Below are 27,950 nucleotides of genomic sequence, written 5' to 3'. Positions count from 1 at the left end.
CTTATTTTATTTTTTAATTTAATTTTTCTTTAATTTTCTTTATTTTATTCTATGCTATTCTATTTATTTATTTCTGGCCTTGCGATGCAGCTTGCAGGATCTTAGATCCCCTACCAGGGACTGAACTCAGGACCCCGGCAGTGAGAGCCCCGAGTCCTAACCACTGGACCACCAGGGAATTCCCATGCCTCTTATTTTAAATAGAAAAACAAGGTTTAATTTATGAAAGTGCTCAAACATATCCATTGTAAATATTGGATAATACCCATAATGCAAGAACAGAAGGAAAAAATTACACGCCATTTTGTCTACAAATGGGGGCATTTTGGGCTTCCCTGGTGGCGCAGTGGTTGAGAGTCCGCCTGCCGATGCAGAGGACACGGGTTCATGCCCCAGTCCGGGAAGATCCCACATGCCGTGGAGCGGCTGGGCCTGTGAGCCATGGCCGCTGAGCCTGTGCGTCTGGAGCCTGTGCTCCGCAACGGGAGAGGCCACGACAGTGAGAGGCCTGCGTACCGCAAAAAAAAAAAAAAGCGGGGCATTTCAAGGAGTCTTACGAGGCTCATCCAAGTACCTGAGTAAGCTGAATAAAAGGGAAAAAAAATTCTGACTGGATGCTAGAAATTAAGATTTAGATACTCTTCTAGACTCAAAAGGAACACTGATGTCAAGCAACAAAATCATTGCTTTGCAAAAGGCATGCATGTGTAATTACTGCTCTACTTGGCAAAAAAGTCTCTTGGGGTTCTGTAGGGGGTGGGAGGGAATGCCAAATGAATTTAAAAACTCAAGGAGAATACTAATATAAAATGATTTAACCTAATGTAGGTGAGAAATAAGAATCAGTAAAGAAAGGTCAGCTGATAAATAGCCTGTAATAAAAACAACTGTTTCCTGGAAAGCAGACCACTTAACTACTATTACCTCAGCATAACCATGAAGCAAGCTATAACCATTCTTACTCTTCATGGTAGAAAGCAGAGAAAGCCTACGTGACATTCAGGGAAGTCAAGTGAGTTCTGTTAGAGGAGAATCTAAATCTCTCACTCAATTCATTTACTATTTAAAATGCACCTAGCAGCCACCCCTCAAAAACAAAACAAAATGCAACCCTGAACTGTATAGGGTGATGACCTATCAATTTACATATCCAGTATGGACCTCTCGCCTCCAACTGCCTATTTAGTATCTCCACCTGCACGTCTCATCTTGTCTCAAGGGAAACATGCCCAGGTCTGAACTCCTGACTTCTTCCCCCAAACTGATCTTCCCAGTCTTCTCCATCTCAGGTAAGAGCTCTTCTGACTTTCTAAGGGCTCGAGATGCTTCTTGGAGGCATCCTTGACTCTTCTCATTTTCTCACGCCACACATCTAATCCATCAGCAAATCCTGTCAGCTCTACCTCCAAACTATACCCAGAACCTGACTATTTCTCACACCACTTTCATGGCTTCAACCCTGGTCAAAATGACCATCATCTCTCTCCTGAATTATGCACTAGTCCCCTTCTTAGTCTCCCTATTTCCAAACTCCCTCTACCTCTACAGTCTATTGCTCACACAGCAGCCAAGAATGACCTAACCACCTCTCAAAGGCCCCACCTCCAAATACTACCACATTAGGGATTAGGTTTCAACGTATTATTTGCAGGGGGCGGGAGCCAGGACGACACACAGACAAATATTCAGTCTATAGCAGTTGCTATATTATCTAACATATTAAATATTTTACTTATTTATCTTATTATGCCTTCCTGTTTAGAGCACAAGCTCCATAAAGCCAGGACTTATCCTTATTTTGTTCACTGCTGTTCCCAAAGTCTAAACAATACCTGGCACATAATAGGCGCTCAACAATGATTTACTGAATAAAATGATACTTACTAATATAAAATAAGTTCAAAGCAAATACGAGTGATGTTATTTTTCACACAGTACTGAAACTGTTTATTGCTACTTTCTATTAAGACATTTTAGTTTAAGTATGCCAATGCAAATTTACATAACTGTCATAAAACTAGAATATACTCTTTTGCAAAGTATATTTAAATAAAGGTGTTCCCTCAAGTCTTGTAACCTAAATTATAATTACCTTATTTAAAGCATGTCCAACATGAGGGTCACCATTTGCATAAGGAGGTCCATCGTGAAGACAAAATTCTGTCTTCACTTTTCTTTCTCTTTGCCATGAATAAAGTTCCAAAAATCCACATTTCTGTTTAAAAAGAACAATAATGTCTGAACATCATGTAAATACATACTCCTGAATCTTACCATAAATAACAACCAACACTTGCTTATTTCCTATCCCATTCTAATGTATTCAACTCTATAACACAAATGGTGAGGTTTCTAGAATGCACATCTGAGTATTCATCTTTTAATACTTTTGAATAGCTTCTCCGTAGACTTCAGTTTAAAGTATAAGTGCTTTATAAACGTATACAGGACCCTACAAAGGTTTAGTACCACTAAGTTCTTGGGCAGTCTCTCAGCACTTCCCACCCTCCACTCCATGGTGAAGGACCTGAAGATCCCCCATCTCTCTCTCTCTCTCTCTCTCTCTCTCTCTCTCTCTCTCTCTCTCTCTCTCTCTCTCACACACACACACACACACACACGTACTCACATCTTATTCCTGCTATCCTTTGGCCTCAACACTTGCTACTCTCTTAATTTGGAATAACACTGATTGTAATCCCACTCTCCTTCCCCCACTTGCTGTGTAACCTTGACAAAGTCATTTTGCCTTTGTAGGCCTATTCCCTCATCTGAAAAAAATGTTAATAATATCCAACTCACCGAGCTGGTGTGAAGATTATATGAGAAAATCTCTGCAACTGTCACAGTTCCAGAAATACAGAAGGTACTGGATAAAACACTTTAAAAAATTAGATGGCCAAAACAGGTTTGTGAGTCTAGAACTCTGAGAGCTGTCATAAGAATATTTAATCTAAGCATATTTACTTAGACAATACATCCAAAATATCAGGGATTTTAAAGACTCTATAATTACACAAACTAACAGTGAATCTCTGCCCTTAGAAAATTCAGTCTAATACAGGAGACAGAGGCACAGTTTAGGAAGCAGACTCTGAGGAAGTAACCACAGCTATCTGACCTTTCAAACAAGCCGTAATTCCAACTAGGGACCTACTGATACCACAAGAGTGAGCTTCAACTTCTCATAATCGAATTTTTATTTATATGTGTACATGTTAATTTACTTTTTTAAAGCCACTGGAAAAGCGTCCAAATTCGACTGGTTCTGTCTAAGCTAAAACTGGGACTTCTATTCCATCCGTGCTGAGCATCGCTGGTTCCCCCTTAGCATTCCGCTCTGGAACCGGCCACCTCTATGGTACTTGCCTAGAGGTTTCTGCACTTCTGTTTTCACCCAATACAACCTGTGGGAAGCGCATGATTTCCACTGACCTGGTCCCAATACCCCCGGCCCAAAAGGGCCTGGAGCCTGCGGCCGGGTCCCGCCCCACCCGGGGTGTGAGTGGCCCAGGCGTGGCTCCGGAAAGGGCCCGTGTCCCCCCTCCCGAGGCCCCCCTCCCGGCCCGCGCCGCCCACAGGCTGGCCCGTACCTGTTGGACCTCCAGCTCCGTGTCGGGCTGCTGGCGGCCCAGCAGCTTCATGGGGAAGCTGGTCTGCGGCAGCAACACCGTGTCCCGATAGCTGCCATTACTCGAATTCTGCAGCTGGTTACTGGCCCCGGTGACTGACCGCACCAAAAGCCTCCTCGTCGCCCCTCGCCAGTCAGGCCGACGAGGAAGGCGGGACGGCACCCACAAATTCCGGGCCACGGCCAGGGCCGCTGCTCCCGGCCCTCGAGGGCGCAGCCCGCAACGCATGGCGAGCCAGGCCAACCCCAGGCTCCGGAGAGGCGCCAGGGCCTAGCTTCCCGCCCGGCTCTGGGGAAGAGGGAGGCCAGAGCACCTGCGCGAGCCTTAGCAGGAGTGCGCAAGCGCAGGGCGGGGAAGGGGCGGGGAGACGCAGGGGGCGGGGCCACATCCGGGTCCCCGCGGCAGCCATCCCGGATCGGGGCTGATACCCAGGGGCCGAAGGAGATGGGGTAGGCGCGACCGGCTCATATTTCAATCGCAGCGGCCTGCCTTTTTAGAAAGTATATTTTCTTTAATCCAGTATAACCCAGATATTATCACTTCAACAGGTAATTAACAAAAATTACAAGTATGATATTTCACATTCTTTCTCTTCATGCTAAGTCTTCGAAATGTGCTATGTATTTTACACATACAGCACATCTCCATTTGGACTAGCAGCTTGCCAGGTGCTCAACAACTACATGGGGCTAATGGCTACCTTACTGGGAAGCACCGCTTTAGCAAGTACAGCCTACCTCCACATAACATGTTGTTGAATGCAACAGTGCTCTCTGTTTACTCCTAAAACCTGCACTGAGGGTACACTGAGCTATCAGAGCATAAGGCAACTCTTTAGGACACCCGCACACTTCTCTTCCCACCTGTTGGGCTCACAGTCGGTTGTGTTTATCCTTGAACTTATTCATGCCAGTTGTACTCGCTGTGTAATTATACAATTTAATTATAAAAACCAATGGATGGTAAATTTTGTTATACTTATTTGTAACATAAAATAAATGGTCTGACTTAACTCAGTTATTATGAAAATCAAATGAGATTGTGTAAGTAAAAGTCTTCTCAAACTAGAACTCCATGTAATGGCAGCCATTTGTTGATACTGCTCTCTGGTGAGTTTTTTTTTTTTTTTAATAGAAGTTATTGTTTCTTTCTAATTACAAAACTTTGGGAGTTACAGAAGAGCACACAAGTGAAAATTGTTCACTAACCACCCTCTCCCCGAAACCAATTTTTTTTTTTTTAATTTTGGGCCCTGCCACATGCAGGATCTTAATTCCCTGACCAGGGACTGAACCCATGCCCCCCGCATTGGAAGCACAAAATCCTAACCACTGGGCCACCAGGGAATTCCCAAAGCAATTTTTTTTTTTTTAATGAAAACTAAGCTGATGTTCTTAAGAATCTAGTAAAGGCATGTCTCTAAAAAACAAGAACAAACTGCTGTTGAATTAGATGAAGCTAAAACAATTGTAAAGTAGTGGGGAAAACATTGTAAAAATTTTGTAAGTATTCTGCTCTTAGAGTTTTCCTAATTATCTAACCTACAAAACCAGATGGTGCAGTATGGCTCTGCATTATCAGGAAAGATAAAACAAAATTCCAATCTGGGGACAGAAGCTCTAAGAAGGTCTGGACACTCCTACACTGTTGATGGGAATGTAAATTGGTGCAGCCACTGTGGAAAACAATATGGAGGTTTCTGAAAAAATTAAAAACAAAACAACCATATGATCCAGCAATTCCACTGTTGGGTATGTATCCGAAAAAAACAAAAACACTAACTGGAAAAGGTACATGCACCCCAATGTTCATAGCTGCATTATTTACAAAATTGTCAAGGTATGTAAGCAACGTAACTGTCCATCAACAGATGAATAGATAAAATGTGTTATGTCTATAAACAACGGAATACTTCTCGGCCATAAAAAATAATGAAATTTTGCGTTTGCTGCAACATGAATGGACTTGGAGGCCATTATGCTAAGTGAAATAAGAGAGAGAAAGACAAATACCGTTATGATATCACTTATACGTGGAATCTAAAATATACAATGAACTAGTGAATAAAACAGAAAAGAAGCAGACACAGATATAGACAGCAAACTAGTGCTTACCAGCAGAGAGAGCGGAAAGGGAAGGGGCAATATAGGAGTAGGGGGAAAAGGTTATTATGGGATTATACGAAATCATGTGCAAAATTTTTGAAAATTGTATAGCACTATAGAATTTAATGAATCTTTTACCCAATAAAAAAAATGGGGCTTCCCTGGTGGCGCAGTGGTTGAGAATTCACCTGCCACTGCAGGGGACATGGGTTCGAGCCCTGGTCCGGGAAGATCCCATATGCCTCAAAGCAACTAAACCCGTACACCACAACTACTGAGCCTGCATGCCACAACTACTGAGCCTGCGTGTCACAACTACTGAGCCCACAAGCCACAACTACTGAAGCTCGCATGCCTAGAGCCCATGCTCGGCAATGAGAGAAGCCACCACAATGAGAAGCCCACTCTCCGCAACTAGAGAAAGACTGTGCACAGCAACAAAGACCCAATGCAGCCAAAAATAGAAATAAATAAATTTATTTTTTTAAGTGAAAATAAAATAAAGCATATGAAACTAGGAAAATAAGAAAAAAAAAGGCTTGGACAGATTGTTGTGGGGCTTTTTGATTGTTTTTCTTTTTTAGCAACGAGAATGCAGTGATGGGTTATTTAATTTTAAAATGTTTAAAAATAAAGCAGTTTTATTAATATAAAGGATACCTTTAACCAAAAACAAGACTGTTCCCTTTGATAATTTTTCTTACCCTGAATTCTACTCTGATGAAACAGTGGGTTTGGCTTTCTAATTAATCAGAATTTCTGTCTTTAAATGGATGAGTTTAAACAATTTACATTTGTTGTTATAACTGATATGTTTGCTATTAACTCTGTCATCTTATTTTATGTTGTTATATTTTAATCACAGTGCCCTACTTTTCAATACTGAAAAAAAAGATCATTGCCTCTTCGCTCTGCTGTTCTCACCGCAGGTCGGCTCCCACATGGACACAGAAATACAGGCAGACACAAGAAGTGTGCTCCTTAAATATATGGTGAAAGCCAAAATGAATAAACAGGCAAGGCAATTTTTGGTTTTGCTTGTTTGTTTTTACTTTTGGCAGTGCAATAAAAGTCGTAATTAGGTTGTTTTTTTTTTTTCTGTGCTTCAAAAAAACAAACAAAAATAATATGGTGCATCCGACCAGGAAGAGAAAAAATGTCCCAGGACTAATCAGTAGCCGAATGAAAGGGTCACAGACCCTTTCAGGAATCTGATAAATGCTTAAAAAAATAAAATAAACGCTAGTAACACACTTCTGCATAAAGTTTTCTTAGGGGGAACAGAGGTAGGGGCGTCGCGGACCACCTGAAGCCAGTCCACGGACTCGTAGGGTTTCGAGGTTAAGTAGCCGCCTGCCGCCACGGGGCGGTATCACTAACCCGACAAATATCTTAAGAGTAAACTGTGCGCACAAAGTGGATTGGAAGACACCTGAAACCAGAATCATTACTTAATACACCTTTCGGTTTGACTTTAGGGGACTGGAGCCTATGGAAAGCATGGAAAGCTTGGAAAGCTTGGAGAAAACGCGGACGAGTGGAACTTTCCGGCGGGTCTAAAATCAGACCGGGCGGTGGCAAAGTAGCTGTCCTGCGCCTGCGCCGAACTTCCCGCATGCTCAGTAGCTGAGGTAGGTTTAGTCTGCATCCACTGATGACCTATCCGCGGAGGGTAAACGCTGCACTGGACGCTGCGGGGGACCTGTTGCTTGGTAACGCTTTTTTGGTTACCCCTGAAGTCTCTTTCGTCTGACTTGGTGCCAGTCTTGTCACTGTAAGTAATTTTCTCTCCTGCGGGGCAGCGCAAGGGCCTTAGGCAGATCTGAGTAGTTTATTGGTCCCCTAACTCCACCCCTCTGCACAGATATGAAGAGATTCAAAGGATTTATGTTAAAAAAAATTACGCAAATCAGAGTACTTCTCCAGATATTCCGATATCGGACCTAGATTCTTCAGTGTCAGCATTTTGATTGTTTACCTGTACTACTATTTTCGTGCCCCGGGGTCTTTTTATGGCCATATGTTGTTGAAATAACAAGGCAGCCTTAGACGGTGAGTTCTTTAGTGCATCCAAATTTAGAGACTGTCTTACGCCTAAAATTAAATTTCGTTAAAATAGCAGACATTCTTCCTACTGCCTTTTCTGGTTGTAGACTTGTTTTATTTATTTAGATTCCCTGAAAATGTGATTGCTAGTTTAAAAGATGGGTACATTTTACTGTTAATAAGATTTTCAAAAAAGCGGTTTCACCACTTTACATCCTCGCTAATAATGCTCAGGAGGATCTTCCCTCACACTCCAGCCAACACTGGGCAAACTTTCTTATCTATGCCAGTCTTACATATGAACAATCATTTCTCATTGTTTTAGATTGCATTTCTTTCATAATTAGTGAAATTGAGCATTTCACGATTTAATGGCCTTTGCTTTTATTTTTCTAAGTATTGCCTATTGGCGTCACTTGCACATTCTTCTGTTGAATCATTCATCTTTTACATATTGATATATGTAAGACCCTTATGTAACAAAATTAGCACATTTGTCTAGTATGTGATACAAATTTTTGTTATCATTTTGTCACTCATCTGTTTGCTTTGTTTATGGTATTTTGGCTATATAAACATTTTAATTTTTATGCCTTCAGATTTATCAATATATAATGGATTCTTGGTTTTAGTCATGTTTAAAAGTGCTTTTCCAAATTTATAAAACATTTCACTCATGTTTTATCCCCATACTTTTGTAGTTTCATTCTTTACTTTTAAAATCATGCATTGATCTGGAATACACATTGATATAAAGAAGGCAAAAATATTCCAACACTTTTTTAAAAGATTAGCAATTGTCCCCACCGTTTTTTGCACAATTAACTTTCCTCCATGATTTGAATTATCACCTTTAGTGTATTTGGATCTATCTCTGGAATTTATTTGATTGCATTGATTTGTCTCTCAAATTCTGCCCAGGACTAAACTTTTAATTACTATAGTTTTATATCATATTTTGATATATGCTCATTTCTCTTTTTTTCAGAATTTGCTCTGTTATAGTCAAGTTCCAAAAGATAAATTATCTTAGTATTTTGATTGGGAACTCACCATTTATTTAGTTATTTATTTTTCTTTCTTTTTTTTATGGTTCTGGCAGCTTTATTGAGGTATAATTATCATACAATCAATGTAAATATTTAAAGTGTATAATTTGATATAATTTGTTTATCCACTCACTTGTTGAGGGACATTTGGGTTGTTTTCAGATTTTGTCTGTCACAAATAAATCTGCTATAAACATTCACGAAGAAGTCTTGGGACTTCCCTGGCGGCCCAGTGATCAAGAATCTGCGCCTCCAATGCAGAGGGCACGGGCTCGATCCCTGGCTGGGGAACCAAGATCCCACGTGCCGTGCTGTGTGGCCAAAAAATTAAAAAAAAAAAAAAAAACCCAAACAAACAAACAAAATTCATGAATAAGTCTTTGTGAGCACTTACACTTCTTTTTCTCTTGGCAAATAGCTAGGAGTGGAATGCTGGGTCAGCCAAACTGTTTCCCAAAGTAATTGCACCCTCTTACATTCCCACCCGCAATGTGTGTTACTCTAACCAGTGTCTTGTGAATGATGAGGTCTCCCACTGGCTAGTGGGTGCATGAACTCCCAAGCCGTGTGAGCTCTGAAGATCACACCTACTGTTCCTTCAGGTAGTTTCCTCACCTGCCTGCACTGATTAGCAGGTCTCCAGAAGTCTCTCTGGTACTCTGCCCTGCACACTCCTATCATCTTGGCCTCCGCAGACACCCAGCTCCATCTCCTCAACTTGGATACTACTGCACTCCCCCTGGGTTCCGATTTCATCATTTATTTTAAGAACCTAATCCTCATATGCTCACCACCTTTATATTGAATTCAAGATACCTCTCCCAGGCTATGAGAAGAAATGGATCATTGATTCCTATTGTTTTTGTCCTTCTGAACTAGCCATGTTGACAGCTGTAAAGATTCCTTAAATGATAGGATATTAGGTTGATTGCCTTAAATGTTGTACAACCTTTTTTCATACTCCAAGCCTCAAGCCCAGAACATTATGAAAAAGAACGTGTGCTGTGATTCTGGGTCATATTGGTAATATTATATCCTCAGAGTCAAAATAATGTTGCAGAAGCTATAGGATTTTTTTTTTTTGCCATTAACGCTGCCCTACTGTCCCTGCAGGATAGCCAGCAATGAGAATAATCATTGTAATAATGGTTAGCCAGCATTAGTTAGTGCTTACCTTGTGCCAGAGACTGATTTAATAATTACCATGACTCACTATTGCTAGCTCCATTTTACCAATCGAGGCACGGAGAGTTTAAGTGGCTTTCCCAAGGTCACACAACTAATGTGTGCCAGAGCTAGGAATTGAACACAGGAAGTAGGCTTCAGTGCCTGTGCCTTTAATCCCTGTTTTTGATGAGCTTTCAGAGAGACATGCTTACAAAAGTTAGTGTTTTACAAGCCAGAAGGTGTAAAACTGGTAGAGAAGGAAGTACAGTGGATGTAATCTGAACTGCTATAAGGAAGTTAAGGACTTGCAGCTTCATTTTATTGACATATTTGATAAGTATCCTCTCTACATCCTCCTCTTCCACAGCACTTTTGAAAAGATGCATTCAACAAATTTTTTAAACTGTGTTTAAGTTAATGGCTAAAGAGAAAAAGACAGTCAGGGCCGGAGTCCTGCAATCTGTCAACCAGTGACCCTTTTCCAGCTTGAAAGTGAATCATGAATAAAATTATGGGGTAACATTGTTCACCTAGTTATGAGTACACCTAACAGTGGCTCAGGATGGGGGATGAGGGCAGTTGGACCATGATTCAGTCCCAACTAAGGCTCAGCCCACCCCACTGGGAATTTGGAAGCTAGGAAGGCCCAGCAGAATTGGGGTGGCAGCCCAGCTGGAGTGAGGAATGGCCTTTACACCCCCCTGTTGACCAGTTTCAGGTGAAATGACTCTTTCTCAGCAGATAAATTCCTAAAGAAAGGTGGCAGCCAAAGACCATCTGTTGGCAGCCCTCTCAACAATGGGGAAGTAAGTTGGCAGCCCCAGAGGGAATCTGGGTGATGTATCCCAGCATCAAAGCAGTCAATAAAATTGCAGGATTTGAATCTGTATTTTCAAAAAGGAAAGTACTTGATCCTAAAGACTGTTTTTTTCATAGTTTTTATTGGGCCAGGGGCTGCTTGACACTCATTACTTTTCCAAATGCTTGGTCTTCAGTCCAGTGGTTATCCTGCTTGTTCTCTTTATTTTGCTACTGATAAGGATGGTAGCCAATAACCAGCAGATTAAATTTTATTCAATCTCTAAAGGAATATTCATTGAGTTTCAGAAACTAAATGCAATCACATGCAGTCCCTCCCCTTTTTAATTACTTCCCACATACACACACATCCCTTATGCTCTTCATACCTCTGTCAGCACTTACCAGTTTTATGTTATAGACATTAGCTTACAGTATTTTACCCTCAGCCCACCAAAATATTAGCTCCTTAAGGGCAGATATTATACCTTATTTTTTAGCCCCTGCAGCACGCCCACAGCTTTTGTACATTACACTTGTCATACATAAAACTTATTCACATGTTTGTAGTCCTGGGCCAGTTACCCCCATGCCTCAAAATGTCCCATCTGCAGAGAAAAAGAATACTATAGAATTTATTGGGAGAGCTAATGCTGAAATGGAGTCTTTTTCCAAGTCTCTCTTAGTAAATGTTTATTAGAGAATCTATACAGTTAATTGAAGCAGTCTCAAGTAAACACTCAATACCAATATGTTGAATTGAATTCAAGTAAATGAAACCAGCAGTTGGCTTTGAAAGTAACATAACATTTCTCTCGATTTTCCTTTAGGGCACATCATGGCTTCCAGTCACACTGTGTTGATGCGGTTGGTGGCTTCAGCATATTCTATTGCTCAAAAGGCAGGAACGATAGTCAGGCGTGTTATTGCTGAAGGAGACCTGGGTATCGTGGAGAAGGTACTGAAAGTCTCGTCTCATTTTATACCAACTCTGTTTTTGTCCCTTGAGGTTTAGCTAAAAGGATATAATAATCTGGACAGACTTTAATAGTTGAAATACTCAATGGCTCCCTTATGGAGATTGCAAGACCCTTAGTTCAAATGGGCTCCATTTCTGCTCTGCGGAGGACTCTAGACTTCCCATCTCCAAAACCTTTACTTATATGACTGGGCCTTCTAACCGCTGTCCAGCTCCAGAGCACTGGAACCAAGCTTCATATCCTGAAGTAATCTACTTCATGCAAAGCCGTGCAGTCCTTGGTGAACTTGACATGTTTGGTAACATCTGGCATTTAAATAAGTACCCCCTGTATTCAAAGCTTTAAAATGTTTTTTCTGCATGGAAAAGAAACCTAAAGCAAAGGTTTTCTTTCCAGTATGGTAATTAAAAACTTAGGTAAATCAACAGAAAGATAGTTTATAGTGGTAGTTGATTCTTAAAAGAAATCCCACCGTGCATGTGTTCTAGTTTAAAATATAATTTCTTCCACAAGATTTGATGATTATTTCACATTACAAATTTTTTTGTTTTATTTTTGCGGTATGCGGGCCTCTCACTGTTGTGGCCTCTCCCGTTGCGGAGCACAGGCTCCGGACGCGCAGGCTCAGTGGCCATGGCTCACGGGCCCAGCCTCTCAGCGGCTTGTGGGATCTTCCCGGACCGGGGCACGAACCCGCGTCCCCTGCATCGACAGGCGGACTCTTAACCACTGCGCCACCAGGGAAGCCCTGTCATAATCTTTAAGGAAAATTGTATTGTAATTTTTCCCAAGTGGGAAAATTTTAGAATATGATAAACATTTTAATGATTTGAAATAGAGATGTAGTTAAGATGCTCCTTTATGATTAGTCAAGCATCTATTTAAGGCTATTTGTATAAAAAAATAAGGACCTTATATATAAGTAAAAAACAACTTAGAAATAAGTTCCTGTGAACTAATTATAGGATATTCAACATATCTACTTTTAAAAATTAAGAATAAAAATCACAAGAACTAGTGAAATAAATCTCATTTCCTTTTTTGATAGATTTATGGGCTTAATAGTATAGGAAATAGATATAGGGTATCTTGATTTTGAAATCAAAATTGATTTGAATCAACTTTTAAAAAAATTTGTTATGGTCCCTCATTTTCCATTTTCAAAAAGCATTCAAGCTGTTTATAATATATAGATGATATCTCTCATCCCCCATCCTGAGCCACTGTTAGGTGTACTCATAACTAGGTGAACAATGTTACCCCATAATTTTATTCATGATTCACTTTCAAGCTGGAAAATGGTCACTGGTTGACAGATCGTAGGACTCTGCTCCTGACTGTCTTTTTCTCTTTAGCCATTAACTTAAATACAGTTTTAAAAATTTGTTGAATGCATCTTTTCAAAAGTGCTGTGGAAGAGGAGGATGTAGAAAGGATACTTATCAAATATGTCAATAAAATGAAGCTGGAAGGGCTAGTTGTTGTATTGGATTACAGAATAAGTATTCAAAATAGTTGCAAACTCTGAGAAAGGTGGGCCAAATTCAACAAGATATTACAATAGGAATAAAGTCCTATATTAATGTTCAAGTAATAAGGGGGGAGTCTGATTCAAATTTGTGTGAAAAAGAGGTTTTAGTTGATCACATACATGCTCAATGACAAGCCAGCTACTTGTAAAACAGTAGTTTTAGTAAAACAGTAGTTTTAGTTTTAGTTTTTAGTTTACTGCTAGTAGTTTAGTTTAGTTTTTAGTTTACTACTACAGTAGTAAAACAGCTACTTTCAAAAGGCTACTAATCTTACTGTCTTTTCTTTTTTATTGTTTTCTCTATTATGAAACATAGGAAGTGGAGAAAAACAGCAAAAAGTACAAAATCATCTATTAGGCCAGCACAGCCAATATTTTGGATCATATCTTTGCATATTTTTCTCTTAGCATTATTTATTTTGCTTAAATTGATTTTCTCTTGTGATTATATTAGATGGACCACTTTGTAGCCGATAGCTAAAGAGTAATAGAAATATAGTGTTCAAGTTAGAAAGAAAGATAATAACCTCACTGTCCTCTCTACTGGTCAGACACTTCTAGTACTTTATATCCACTTGTTGACACCTCATTTTAAAAGAGACAGGGCAAAAACAGATTTGTCACACAAAGTATCTAGAATGGTGAGATCTGGCACTATGTCGGTAGAAAGAGCAGGGAATATCTTATCCTAGAGAAGAGTTGGGAGAGCTTTCCTCATAGAGTTGAATGGCTATCAATGTGTCTTTTTTTCTCTGGAGCAGTGGTCTGTAAACTTGATTGATAGGTAAGTAATCTTCAATTTCAACAATTATTTTAAGTAGTTTCATTCCACGGATATTTACAGAGCACCTACTGTGTGCCAGGCACAATTCTTTAGAAAATAAAACAAAGATCTCTGCCTTTGTGGCACTACATTCTAGCAAAATTGTTCTTTACATTGAGGTAACCAGCAAACTTTACTGTGGCAGAAAAGAGTTTGATTTTCGTAGTTATTCCTTATTTCACTACGAAGTATTGCAAAAGATCTGCTATTTAAGATAAAATAATGTGTAAATCCACGTAAACAGCCATGTATAAATTGCAACATGTCCTAATTCTCTGAAAGCAAGCTAACCAAGGAAGTGGTCACTGTCTTTCACAAGTGTGACTATATGAGTTATGGATTGAGTTGAGTGCCATAGGTGAGTTATGTAGTAAATACTACTGCCATTCACTTTTTTTTTTAATAGTTTAGAAATAAAAATTTTGAAATAAGAAATAACGAATCATTCTGAGGACCTCTTGAATTATTAAAATTAGGATTGAGTGGAGTTTATAGAAAGATCCATATAAGAAATACCTTTTAAATAACTAAAGAGTTATTTATTATTATTAACTGCCTTGAAAACTGTGAATTTCCTGTCTGTCAACCTGCTTAAGCAAAAGATTAATGTAGAGATCTTATAAAAGGAATTTGTGAACTGGGGGAGAAAATATTCTAAGTAATTTAAAAGCTCCTTTACAAACTTTAGCCACTATAAATCCCATGAGAAAGACCCAGCCAAGAAACTGTCTCATATGATGTTAAGCTTGATCAATCTTAAAACAGACAGTGTAATTTAAATGGATATAGATAATGAGGCATCAAAGATGCATCAAAGATTTCATACTTAGTTCTGCTAAAATGTGCGTTCTTTGTTGCAGACCTGTGCAACAGACCTGCAGACCAAGGCGGACCGATTAGTTCAAATGAGCATATGCTCTTCTTTGGCACGGAAATTCCCCAAACTAACAATTATAGGGGAAGAGGTAAGACTATCATATATTTTTTTAAATCCCTGTTTACTGTATGGATTTGTAATTGCCCCTTTAGTGATTTATACACTACTTTTATGATTTCAAGCATTATATTTTTGTGTTTTAACACAAAAATAACTATCATGTTTCTTGGACTTTCAGAAAATATCTGCTTTTAATATTTTGGTTTATTTCTAGGCCACATATGTCAGTTCCATAGATGATACGGTTACTGTTGTGACATTCAACATACAAAGTATAAGATGGGTAGAGTTCTAGAACTTTGGAATAAAATGGGTTTTAGTGTTCCTTTTTTTTTTTTTTAATTAAAGCTTATTTGCATACTTATTCAAAGACTAACACTGTGAAGGTGAAGGAATTGACATCTCATGTATTTGAGAGTTAGACATAGCTGATAGCAGAGTCACTTGTGTAAATAGGTGTATAATACTTAAAAATTCTTTTCTTTTTAATCCTTGTTCAGGATAATGAAGTTGGGATCCTTTGTAATCAACTTTGATGAGCCATATGTGGTTGTTTTTGCAATTCTATTCAGTGTGCTTTAAAAGCTCTACATAGAAATGGTAAACAGGAAGGACTAGTGAAACCTGTGATACTGCATTTCTTCTTGTTGCTGAGGCAGACGGTATTCTGTAAACAGGAAACAGCTTTGGTCATCATCAGTGTTCTCTGGTTTAGGATCTGCCTCCTGAAGACGTGGATCAAGAGTTGATTGAAGATGGTCAGTGGGAGGAGATACTGAAGCAGCCATGCCCATCACAGTACAGCGCTATCAAAGAGGAAGACGTATGATCCATGTCATTACTTAACTTCCTATTAATCTTCAGTTTTTGTCGTAGTAAAGGAAATAAAATTTGCCATCATGATGAAAACTTGGTAGTTATAAAACACGGGAAACCAGGAACTTGAAATCTTTCAGAGCCAACATATAAGTGCCTGGCAACCATATGGGATGTCTGACCTATTAACTTCGAGTTCATTTTCTCATCCTATTGATTTCCTCTTCACTCTAAAACTGTTATTAAAAACACTTTTGGGGGAACTCCCTGGCAGTCCAGTGGTTAGGACTGGGTGCTTTCACTGCTGGGACCTAGGTTCAGTCCCTGGTCAGGGAACTAAGATCCCGCAAGCCACGTGGCATGGCCAAAAAACAAAATACTTTTAGGGAGAAAATCTAATTTGTTATTTAGTAAATTTGGTAGGAAAACATTTCATTGGTAGTTGGAGCTGGAAGGAGATGAAATGGATTGCTACCTTATATTTTTGGAAGGCCATAAAAATTACCCCCCTTGCTTTTTATTGTTGCTTAAATTAAATCTATGACTTCAGATAACTATCAAACTTCTTTAATTTTTGAGTTTTAGTTTATGTAACACTCATTCGTTGAGCACTTACTATGAGTAAGGCACTTTGTTCTGTGATATGCAGTATAGAAAAAAAAGATGTGGTGTCTCCCGTCAGAAATATGCCCTCACAAATTTACATCAAGCATCTAGTGGTTAATGGCTGCGTATCCTGAATCATATTAAAAGTCCTAAGAAGAGGGGACTTCTTTTTTATGCTACTGCCAGTTTTATAAACCATTCATTTTTCTTGGCCGCATATACGTGTGTCCTTACGATAATCAGACTGTCATTATTTATCTTAAATCAACATTTATATATAAAAATGAGTAGCATCCACACAAAACATTTTTGGTGCCACTTTAAAGTTTTCCTTATATCACCATCTAGAGCCCAGGATGTTCATGGCCACATGTTTAGTGTTCAGGTAACAATAAACTTTTACCAGTTAACCATTTTATATCAAAAATTTTTTTTATTGAAGTATAGTTGATTTACAATGTTGTGTTAATATTTTACTTAATATTTACTTTTTTACTATTATTTTTAATTTTTAAATTATTTTTATTTTTTAAAATTATTTTTAATTATTATTTTTTAATTATTTTTATTTTAAATTATTTTAAATTATTTTTATTCTAATTATTTTTTTATTTTATTTATTATTTAAATTATTATTTAAATTGTTTTTTAATTATTACAAAACTGATGACATCGGCTTAAGCCACCCATAATATAATTTCAAAAATTAAAAAAAAAGGTAGTTTTAGTTTATCCATTTAAATCAATTTTTAAAATTTTATATGCTCAATTTGGACATTTCCTCTTTTTTAGCTTGTGGTTTGGGTTGATCCTCTGGATGGTACCAAGGAATATACTGAAGGTTGGTATCTCTTTTATATTTGTATTTGACAGCAGTAGGACTAATATATGATGTTTAGTTGTAAACATTTAATCTCCTTCAAATACCACCACCCCCATACTCCACCAGTCCCACAATCCTAATGTCCCCTAGATGAAAATAACTAACGTTAAACCAATGTAACCGAAGGGACTATACTGAACCCCCAGCTTTACTGGGTAGAAAAATGATGAAAAGTGTCACTGTATCGCCTTGCTCTGCCACCATCCCATGCCCATCCCTCGCTCGCTTCCTCTGCGAACTGCTGTCTCACTTCACAGCCTCACCTCTAAAGATGGGTTTTGAAACACAGTGCAATATTTCTCCTTCCTGAAATTATCTAAGATGAGCAAAATTAGAAGGCAGCAAATTAAAATAAAGTTGGCAACGTTAAAGTGAGAAGTGCCAGGCTCAGAGCCAGAGTGGTAGGTTTTAGGAGTGTAGCATAAGCTTAGATTCTTATTTTTGAGAGGAAGATCAACGTAGGTTTTCTTATATTGGTTCTCAGCTGAAAAAAGAAAACTGTCTCGTAATTCCTAGAAAAAACTCTCTCTGTCCTTGGATGAGACATATCTACGATGAGTGAATCCTGTAGTGCGTGTGAAAATATCTCGTAATCCATTGAGAAATAGGGGCGCTCTAGGCAGCTTCAGTGAGTGTAAGAACAGCTAAACAGCTCGTTCAGCTCTCAACCCCGACCTCCAGAGGTTTTGATTCACTACCTCTGCAAAGGAGCCTGAGAATCTGTACTGAAAAAATTGAGCCAGTTAATTCTAATGCTGCTTGTTAGTCCATGGGCCCCACTGTGAGAAATTTTAATTTAGAGGCTTGAAATGCAAACCTAGAGAGTAATCCTGCAATCGAGAGTGATCTAGCAGGCAGAGGTGAGTCGGATGGTGGTAGAGGGGGGCACAGAGGAATCTAATGATGATGGCTGCAGAGATATGGCTGATTTACTTGATTGGTTTACAGATTACTACTAATGAGACCATGAGACCATGTGTATCAATTCAATTAAGTGGCTGTAGTCCCTACTTCTGTCCCTGGCCAACTCTCATAATTTGTGTATTTTGCCAGAGTAGGTTTAATCATGGATGAATCATTGCAAATTCCTTACCTTTATTGCAAAAATAACTTGGAGCCGTTGATGTGCTGACGATGGGTCATAGCCTGAGAAGGGTATGTAATTGATACAAATTTCTTCTTTTTAGGTCTTCTTGACAATGTAACAGTTCTTATTGGAATTGCTTATGAAGGAAAAGCCATAGCAGGAGTTATTAACCAGCCATATTACAACTACCAGGTATTACTATAAATGATACCAAAATATTTTATTAGATAAATAATTATGGTATTATATGATTCTTAATGTTATCTGATCCAGTGATTTCTAGCTTGGTTGCACATGCAATCATCTGGGGGAGCTTTTCAAAGTAAGGATTCCCAGGTTATACCCCAGATGTATTGAATCAGGTCCTCTGGGGGGTGTTGATGCCAGGAATGTGTGTGTATGGATGTGACTGTACACAGACACACTGTATGATTTGCACATATTTGTTATGTATGCCTTATGATTCAAATCATAAGCAAAAGTTTGGGAATTACTGATATGGCTCTTGGTTAGCTTGGTCATTGAGACACCTGATTTACAGGTGGTGCTTGAAGCACGTTGAAGAAATGAACCATTTCAACCAAGAAAAGAGGCTAGCCATGTTGTTTTGCAGGTAATACTACATAGTGCCTAAATTATAGTCAGCATTAACTAAACATGTTCTTGTACTCTTTTCTCTCATTTTGTCTCTCTAATCTGCTTTGACCTTCTACTATACTCCCAAGAAATTGTCTTCCTTAGAAGAGGCTAATGTAATTCCAAATCAGGAATATACTGTTAGATCACATTAAATGTTAAAGGAAATTGTTGCAATAAAATACTTAAGGTATTTACGTTAGTGTGACCTTGATAGAACTTTGGAGAAACAAAGTAACCAGAGTGGGGACTATTACTTCTGAATCTCCAATTTGAGCTAAGAGCAGGATTAATCTCTAGTTCTAAGATAAGTTTGTTGTTTTTAATATCATTTATGTGATTATAACTTTTTATTTATAATTGTGTGCATCTTACGATTATTCAGCAAAACTATTTATGCATTCATTACTGGGAAAGTCTCACATTGAACTGCTTAAGAGTCCATTAATTCTTTTTTTTTTAAATTAATTAATTTATTTGTTTATTTTTGGCTGTGTTGGGTCTTTGTTGCTGTTCACGGGCTCTCTCTAGTTGCGGCGAGCGGGGGCTACTCTTCATTGCTGTACATGGGCTTCTCATTGTCGTGGCTTCTCTTGTTGCAGAGCATGGGCTCTAGGCTCATGGACTTCAGTAGTTGTGGCACACGGGTTCAGTAGTTGTGGCTTGCAGGCTCAGTAGTTGTGACACACGGGCTTAGTTGCTCCGCGGCATGTGGGATCTTCCCGGACCAGGGCTCAGACCTGTGTCCCCTGCATTGGCAGGCAGATTCTTAACCACTGTGCCACCAGGGAAGCCCCATTAATTCTTTTAATATGACTAATGTTTATATAGTATTATATGCAGACACAAGTTTGCAGTTATCATGTAAACTTTAAAGCAAGCTAATACTGTTACTTGAAATAGGGGCATTTAATTCATAGATAGTATTGCAGTGCATGGCACCTTCTATCAAAAAAGAATCTAAGCGCTTAGGAATTGTTAAAAATTTCCATCACTTATTTCTAAGATTAGAAAAATTGTATTCATTTTCCACAGAACAATGAAAATCAAAAGTTAAGGGAACCCAGGAATGAAGCAAAGGTGAGAAAAATAGCTAGGCTTTTGGCTGCACTGGTAGGCAGAAAAGAGGTAGGCAACTTGTGGTACCCCGGTAGTCACTGTCTGTCCCACGTACCAGCTCATTTTCTCCTGCTCTGCTTCTCTCCTTTGTTACCTGTCCCTTCACCACATTCCCTTCTGTACACTTTCTTTCCCTCCTCTCTTCCTTCTCCCTTGCTTATGCCTTAAAATTTGTTGCAACAAGGAGAAAAGTTGCTTAGCTTTGTTGGTAGTTTTCAAGGCTGAATGTCCAATTTAAAGTCATTATCATCATAGCTAACATTTATCAAGAGCTTACTGTGTACTGACGGACTCGAGGGATTCACATGCATTATCTCATTCTGATACTCACCAAAGTCCTTTAAGAAAGCCTTTATCCCTGTTTTAAAGAAGAGGAAACTGAGACAAGTAACTTACCCTAGTTGGTCAATGGCAGGTCTGGTATCTGAACTGCAGTCCAAGCTCTTAGCCACTGCTCTACATTGCTCTCTTGAGCCAGATAGAAGACTTTTTACACTTCAGACTTTATTACTGCTTCTAACAGATCCTGAAGCTGGGAAGCACTCAAAGGAAAGAGCATGGAATAGTGCAAAGAAACCTAGTCTGTCTGTATATCGGAGGTAGCTCCTTAGCCATTAGGAATCTTACTGAACTCATCAGTAAGGTGGAAATGTTAGCCTTTTTTACCCCCAGACAGTTGGTGTGGGAACTCTGAAGGAGAGAGTCAGCAAGAGAGGCTGAGAGATCAGGAGCACAGAGGAAGGCTAGCTGGCTGCCTCATGGGATTGCATTTACCTCATCAGGGGGCCAGATTCCACGGTCCCATTCTCTTTGCTGACATATTCATTCACAGAGGTCATTTTCCTTTCTTTTTCAGAATAACTGGAGAGCTGAATTAGTAAATAGGTGTCTTGAGTACATGAAATTAGTCTCAGCAATTGAGCTGACGCATAACGAGCACACAGAGCCTCTCTATACTTTTCCCATTCCAGCCTCTCCTATAGTGTAAACTCAAGAGGGAAGAGGGGAAGCACTTGAACATACACTGAGCCCCCAGTGCTTGTTTTTTGGTTCCTCTGTTGCCCCATTTGCTGGGAGTGCTGTCCGCACAAAGCCTTCAGCTCTCAGCCTCTTTGGGGATCGCCTCACCTGTGAAGAACCGCCTTGCCAGTGACACGCCCATTCCCAAGGCAGTCCATTTCTAGTGGCTGATGATTGGAGGGGTGCAAAGGCCTGGCATTTCGTCCCAGTTTGGGATGTGTTCTCCCCAGTTTGGTACAACTCTGAAGAGCCATTCTGGCTCCAGAGCTCCCCATGGGGTTGGCTGAAGCTGTGGTCGTGTCTGCATCACAGCTCGGTTTCTCCCTCTGCCCACTCCCCTCCCTTCCACAGGTGTTGATCTCCGCTTCCCAGGGAATCCAGCCCTGCAGCCCAAGCATATTTCACTATAACAGCACCCAGAGTACTGCTGTAGGGTAAATAAGATGATGTGCGTGAAAGCATTTTGAGAAGTAAACCGAGGTAGTCTACTAGTTTAGTGACGACAAACATTGGCTTTTTAAAAAAATTTTATTTATTTATTTTTGGCCATGTCCTGTGGCATATGGGATCTCAGTTCCCCAACCAGGGATCGAACCCACGCCCCCTGCAGTAAAAGTGCAGAGTCTCATCCACTGGACCACCAGGGAGGTCCCGAAAAATACTGGCTTTGAACACAGATGAGCCTGAGTTTGATTATGATCTTCTTAGAGTCCTTGGTCAGGTTACAGAATGATTCCAAAACTCATTTTTCTCATCTGTAAAATAAGGATGATAATACTATTTCATGGGATTGTTCTGGGGATTAAATGAGATAATATATGTAAAGCACTTAGTATGGTGCGTGGTACATGTTTAGTATTAAGTAAAAATATATGTCTGTATGTCTACTCTATTGATAGAGTGGTATCTTGACGACTTTGTGTTAATCTTTTATGCATCAGGTTTACTTTCCATGAAATACCGGTTATGTTTTTCTATATGAAGTGTATAGTTATAACAGTGTGGCTGAAAGGTCTTTGAGTGCTGCAAAGGAAAATACAGATTCTGGGATTGCACTGTCATTGTCATTTTACCACCCCAATTGTCAGTAAAATCTTTTAACCCTGACCCCATTATACATGGCCACTCTTCAGTATTGGCATATTCACTCGCTTTGTCTCTATAGCAGCATTATTATATTATCACCATTACCTATTCCCATAGTAATGTGATCCTTATTGTTCCTTGGACAATGAAAAGTAATCAATACACGGTGTTTCATTTCCTGGGGACTTTACGTACCTTTTGCAAACAGCTATTTTCAAATACAGTAATGAGATTGTTGGATAATTCTGAAAGGAACAGGAATCAGTATGTGATGTTGCCTTTCCTGAAGACTCCAGGGAATAACCAGAAATTCCTTTCCGTACCTTTGGAACCCAATTATTATTATGTTTCTTGGCCGTGCTGTGTGGCTTGTGGGATCTCAGTTCCACGACCAGGGATAGAACCCAGGCCACGGCAGTGAAAGCCCAGAATCCTAACCACTAAGCCACCCGGGAACTCCATGAAACCCAATTATTAACCAAAACAACAATGAGAACGATCAGTTGATGTTCTCAGGAAAATTTCTTTGTCGATGATACTGCTTTTGTACTTTATAACATTATCATGTTTTTATTTTTAAAAAATCATGTTGCTAATATAACTAAATGTTCTATTTATGGCGAACGTTTCTCTCCAAATGATGACAAGCTTTGCCATTGTTTCACCCATTTACGTAGGCTGGACCAGATGCTGTGTTGGGGAGAACAATCTGGGGAGTTTTAGGTTTAGGTGCCTTCGGGTTTCAGCTGAAAGAAGTGCCTGCCGGGAAACACATTATCACAACTACCCGGTCCCATAACAGCCAGTTGGTTACGGACTGCGTTGCAGCTATGAACCCTGATGATGTGCTGCGGGTGGGAGGAGCAGGAAATAAGGTACCAAAATCCATCCATCATCTACCCTGAAATGCAACTGAATTATTAAAAGAAATACTGCGCTGTTACAAAATGTGAAATAAGAGTTTGGGAGAAGAGATTAAAGATTGTAATTTGCCATTAAAGACACATTTCAGCAACATTTGAATTTTTTTTTTTTTTTGGCCGTACCACACGGCATGAGGGATCTTAGTTCCCCAACCAGGGATCAAACCTGTGCCCCCTGCAGTGGAAGCATGGAGTCCTAACCACTGGACCACCAGGGAATTGCCTGAATTTTTTAAAAATGTTGTGGTTCAAGTCTTTTTTATCTAAGAGAATTCAGTGATAAGCCATTTGGATAAGACCCCGGGCCTCTTGCCAGTCCTCATCTTCTCAAGGATCTTCTTGGATTACTTCCCAGACCTTTCTTCTACAGACTCCAGGATGGGCCTGCCTGCCCCTTTCTGGATACTTACCCCATTCATTCACCTAGGCTCCCATCCTCCTGAGAACATTGTGAATTGGAACACAATTTTATCTCCATCCCTGATCTCTTCTCATCTGATTGCCCCTTGGTTGTCATGATGACATCCATCAGGTATCTCAAATTCGGCATCCCCAGTTGGAACGCATCCTCTTTCTACCTGCCCCCAGATGTGTTCCTCTCCCTACTTCCTATCTGCCTAATGGCACCGCCATTTTTCTAACTGCTCTAGCCAGACATCTGAAAGCCATCCTAGCCTCCTTCCTGCCTCACATCCTATCAATCTGATCCTACCTATAGACCTTAATTCTTCCCTAATGTCTCATCCATCTCAACCGCCAGTGCCTTAGGTGAAACCTGTCATCATCCAGCCTTTACAGCAGCTTCCAAAGTGATCTCCCTCTAAAAGCATTTACTTATAAGAGGATGAAAAATAGAAGTTTAAAAATAGCAGTATTTTGAAAAAAATGTAAAACATTTCAAAGTAAAAATATATTCCTGATAGTCACTGAAATATGATTTCTCTTTGCCCCTACTTTTGTAACTACAAAATGCCATTACCTCTTTTATTCCCAAGGAGGTACCATTCCCCGTAGGAGCAAAGTCCCCACCCTACACAGCTCCCACCTTTTCTCCTTGCAAAGACCTTGTTGGGCAGTTCTTAACTTTTCTGCATCAAGGACCTCTTTGAGAATCGGACGAAAGCCACAGTCCCTCTTCCCTCAAAAAATATACCTGGCATAGTTCTTGGCACATAATAAGACTTGACACAGATTTCTTAAAAGAAAGAGAAAGCTTTTACTCAGAAGTCTGCAGCAAGGGTTAATGGTTTGAACGTGTCATTGAATACAGTAATCCTAAAAAGAATAGCTGGTTACCTTGTGTTCACTGAGCCTCTCCTTATTCTCCCAGGCTGGCCTCTTCATCTCAATATTTGAAGTCTGAATTTTATGGCACTAATTACTTTGCAGTATAACCAAAAAATAAGACAAGCAACTAATGAAAGGCTGACAGCAAGTTACTGCTGAGAGTCATGCGGTTTCTGTCGGTGACCTCAGATTTTTTTTTGTTGTTTACACCACGCGGCATGCGGGATCTTATTTCCCTGACCAGTGATCAGACCCGCGTCCCCTGCGGTAGAAGCATGGAGTCTTAACCACTGAACCACCAGGGAAGTCCCTCAGTGACCTCAGTTTTGTATGAATATTACAGGGCATTAGTAAGATGACTGTTTGATTTGATTTGATTTTTACTTATTTATTTATTTTTTGGCACACTGTGCAGCTTGCGGGATCTCGGTTCCCCAACCAGGGATCAAACCCGCACCCCCTACAGTGGAAGCACGGAGTCTTAACCACTGGACCGCCAGGGAAGTCCAAGATGACTCTTTTAAAATTCATACTTCGGTAGCAGAAATAGCAACAGATATGATACCAAAACAAAGACTTATTAAACTGCTTGTTAGACTAGTCAGCATCACATATCTGTTAGGACTTATTACAACCTATACATTATTGTACTGGTTGATATTTCTGTATCCTTTATATAATAATGGTCAAATTTTTACAAGATTAAAAAGCTTTATTTTTTCTACAACAAATATATATTGCTTTTACTGTAAGAAGAAAAGACAGCATAAAAAAGAAAACCTTATTTTAACTAACTTAGAATATAGAGACCATTCAGATATCCTCCTTGTAGCTCATTTGACTTCTTTTTTTCCCATCAGATACTACATTATTATGCATGTATTCTATATGTTTCTTCATAATACTCATTTACACCTGCTAAAGGCTTTAACCCAATTCTGACAGCGGAATTGAAATATACTGATAGAAACAAGCAGTTTCTCTTTATTTGTACCTCAGTTATTTCATGGTTGAGGGATAATTATTCTCTTAACCTTACAGATTATCCAGCTAATTGAAGGCAAAGCCTCTGCTTATGTATTTGCAAGTCCTGGATGTAAGAAGTGGGATACCTGTGCTCCAGAAGTCATTTTACATGCTGTGGGAGGTTAGTCCATTTTATTTGGGGGAATTACAGTTTTTATACAGTTTTCGTATTATGCTAGGACATGATATTTCAGTAATGTTACTTTACCTAGACTCTTAGGATATAAAAGATAGAAGGAAAGTTAGGGGTTATCCAATCTAAGCTTCGCATTTCATAGGTGAGAAAGTAGATTTTCAGTGAATTCATTTTCCTTTAGTTACAGTTTCTCTTTTGGACCTCGATCTGCACACAGTTCATTTAATTAAACCCTTATTAATTTATGGCTTTAATGCTTTTAGGGTTTATTTTTCTTGAAAAGTAAAATATTCATCATCGTCCTCATTAGTTGCTTTTGAGCCAGTATTGTATTGGTAAATGTCTCAGTGCTAGTGCTTAAAGATCATGGAGTTGGAATGTTTTTAATCTGCCTGCAAAAATACTACAGATATATACATAGCAAGATGATTTTTCTAGTTCAGATAGACATCAGATCACATCTACTCTTAAACACTTGATTTTTATTTTATCATTTCTCCTGGTACATTATTGTGTCGATATCTCAGCATATTACATGACAAGGAAGTTAAATTCATCGCGATCCATTCTCATTAGAATATTAAATGAGACTGTAACACAGTTATGTTTTATGAACATACTTCACTTAAACTCTTACCAAATAAAGTGTTACTAATAAATGGTAGAATGAAGGAAACACTTTTGAAACCGGGAATCGTGGGTGATGGAGTATAACCAATAGGAAATGTAATCACTCCAGGAAAAGAGAAATTAATTGATACTGAGAAGTATAAATTGAAAATACCAAGTGAAATTATTTTAATCAGGCAGAAAAAATTATGATTTAGCCTTTAGTTAGTCAAGTTTCTCTGTAGTCTTAAATTGCAAGTGAATTAATACTTAACCTTTGTGGTCATGCATTATCTTCCTTATTTTATCCAGAATTCAATGGATATTATTATATAGGGAAGCAGGAAGCTGTTAGAAATAACTAGAAACCTAATGATCCGATCAGCCATTGACATTGTATTGATGTTTTTTCCATAGGCAAGTTAACCGATATCCATGGAAATGCCCTTCAGTATAACAAGGAAGTGAAGCACATGAACTCAGCTGGCGTCCTGGCCACACTGAGGAATTATGACTACTATGCAAGTCGAGTTCCCGAATCTGTTAAAAATGTACTTGTTCCTTGAAGGGAAATCCCGTCGACTCACCAGGAGAAGGACTTGCTCCTCAAAAACTAATTGGATGGAATTTGAGCTCTACCTTTACTTCATTCATTGTTGATCACCGATTTACATTTGGTTACTTAGGAGTAGAAAATTGAATTTTTAAACGTCTTGATTAATGAATCAACCAGACCAATTTTGACATCTGGAAAACTTGTAAAGTCAGTATATTTCACATTTCATTTTTCCTCCTTTTATTTGGAGCAGTGAAAGTAAAGCTTAGTTCCAACTGGCCATCCTGGTGCACTGTTGAATCAGCATTCCTGTTTTGTAAACCAGATTTCTTTAGGGCACAGAACCACAAGTTATTACCTAAATCTCATTCTTGTCTTTCACAGTAATGTAAAACATTTTCCTACTCCCATTCTGAATACATTAAAATATCATTCTATATGTTGATGAAACAGATTTTGGAGAAATATTTCTTTATAATAAATTATTTAATTCTAGCTCTCTCTGTTATTCACCAGCTTTTTTTGTTTTTAAGTAGTTGGAAACTATGTATTCTCTGCTGTGGGCATTACTTTATCCTTATGGCATCATTATGCAGTTTAACTGTGGAAAGTTAGGTAATTGCTCCTATTCCTTCCAAAGGAAGATTATAATGTATGCTATCAAAATTATTCTGACATTCTGCCTAGGTTTTTATTGTTTAGGTCTCTGTCCTGTGCTTTTAAATAAATTTCTCTCGTTGTATTAAGCAAGTGGTTTAAATTAATCATTCCCAAACCCACTGCATGTCAGAATTACCTGGGAAGCTTTTCAGAAAATACGAATTCACAGGCTCCAGCCAAGCGGTTTTGTCTTAAAATTCCGTGTATTTTAAGACAGCTACTCCAGGGATTCGGTAGTCATTTAAGTGTAACACTCACTAGAGACGGTGTTGGAGTACTGTTTTCACAAGGCAGCCGCAGGAAGAGGTCTTTGTGGCTTTGACACCATTGGCCCCTCTCCCTCTTGCAACTCTCTTCTCACTGTCCTGTTTTTCTTCTTCCCCCTAATAGCCACTCCTACTCAGTCTCCTTTCTTGGTTTCTCTTTGTCTCC

At 39.1% G+C, this 27,950-nt stretch overlaps 2 protein-coding genes across 7 annotated transcripts in view; one reads left to right on the top strand and one right to left on the bottom strand.

Moving 5' to 3' along the window:
• IARS2 (isoleucyl-tRNA synthetase 2, mitochondrial) overlaps positions 1–3,955 on the bottom strand; it is a 68,573-nt gene extending 64,618 nt beyond the window's left edge. The window contains exons 1-2 of one of the 4 annotated variants that reach the window (XM_022579254.3): positions 3,594–3,954; positions 2,093–2,215 (exon numbers count right to left, since the gene is read on the bottom strand). In XM_022579254.3, the coding sequence (XP_022434962.2) occupies positions 2,093–2,215; positions 3,594–3,860 (390 nt within the window). In that variant the 5' untranslated portion in view covers positions 3,861–3,954. Of the gene's footprint in view, positions 1–2,092; positions 2,216–3,593 lie in introns of those variants that run through there. The other 3 variants (XM_089906954.1, XM_089906967.1, XM_089906962.1) reach the window with 3 other exon arrangements.
• Positions 3,956–4,071: 116 nt separating this feature from the next.
• Positions 4,072–27,604, top strand: BPNT1 (3'(2'), 5'-bisphosphate nucleotidase 1). 3 transcript variants are annotated; one of them, XM_022579250.3, is made up of 11 exons: positions 4,072–4,180; positions 6,603–6,753; positions 7,216–7,368; positions 11,628–11,755; positions 14,992–15,096; positions 15,784–15,891; positions 17,283–17,331; positions 18,561–18,652; positions 22,999–23,196; positions 25,573–25,678; positions 26,720–27,604. In XM_022579250.3, the coding sequence occupies exons 4-11, from the start codon at positions 11,636–11,638 to the stop codon at positions 26,866–26,868; spliced, it is 927 nt and encodes a 308-aa protein (XP_022434958.1). In that variant the 5' UTR covers positions 4,072–4,180; positions 6,603–6,753; positions 7,216–7,368; positions 11,628–11,635; the 3' UTR covers positions 26,869–27,604. The 3 variants fall into 3 exon arrangements, with proteins under 3 accessions (XP_022434958.1, XP_022434956.1, XP_089763107.1); XM_022579248.2 differs by lacking the exons at positions 4,072–4,180; positions 6,603–6,753; positions 7,216–7,368 and adding an exon at positions 7,380–7,511; XM_089906981.1 differs by lacking the exons at positions 4,072–4,180; positions 6,603–6,753; positions 7,216–7,368; positions 11,628–11,755 and adding an exon at positions 7,384–7,511.
• The last annotated feature ends 346 nt before the right edge of the window (positions 27,605–27,950 follow it).

The sequence above is a fragment of the Delphinapterus leucas genome, chromosome 1 (genome assembly GCF_059928025.1).
Source record: "Delphinapterus leucas isolate spDelLeu-1000000601 "Yukka" chromosome 1, BTC_Dleu_Yukka2, whole genome shotgun sequence".
Lineage (NCBI taxonomy): Eukaryota > Metazoa > Chordata > Mammalia > Artiodactyla > Monodontidae > Delphinapterus > Delphinapterus leucas.
Note: the sequence above shows the minus strand (reverse complement) of the source record. Positions and strands in the feature narration are given on the sequence as shown.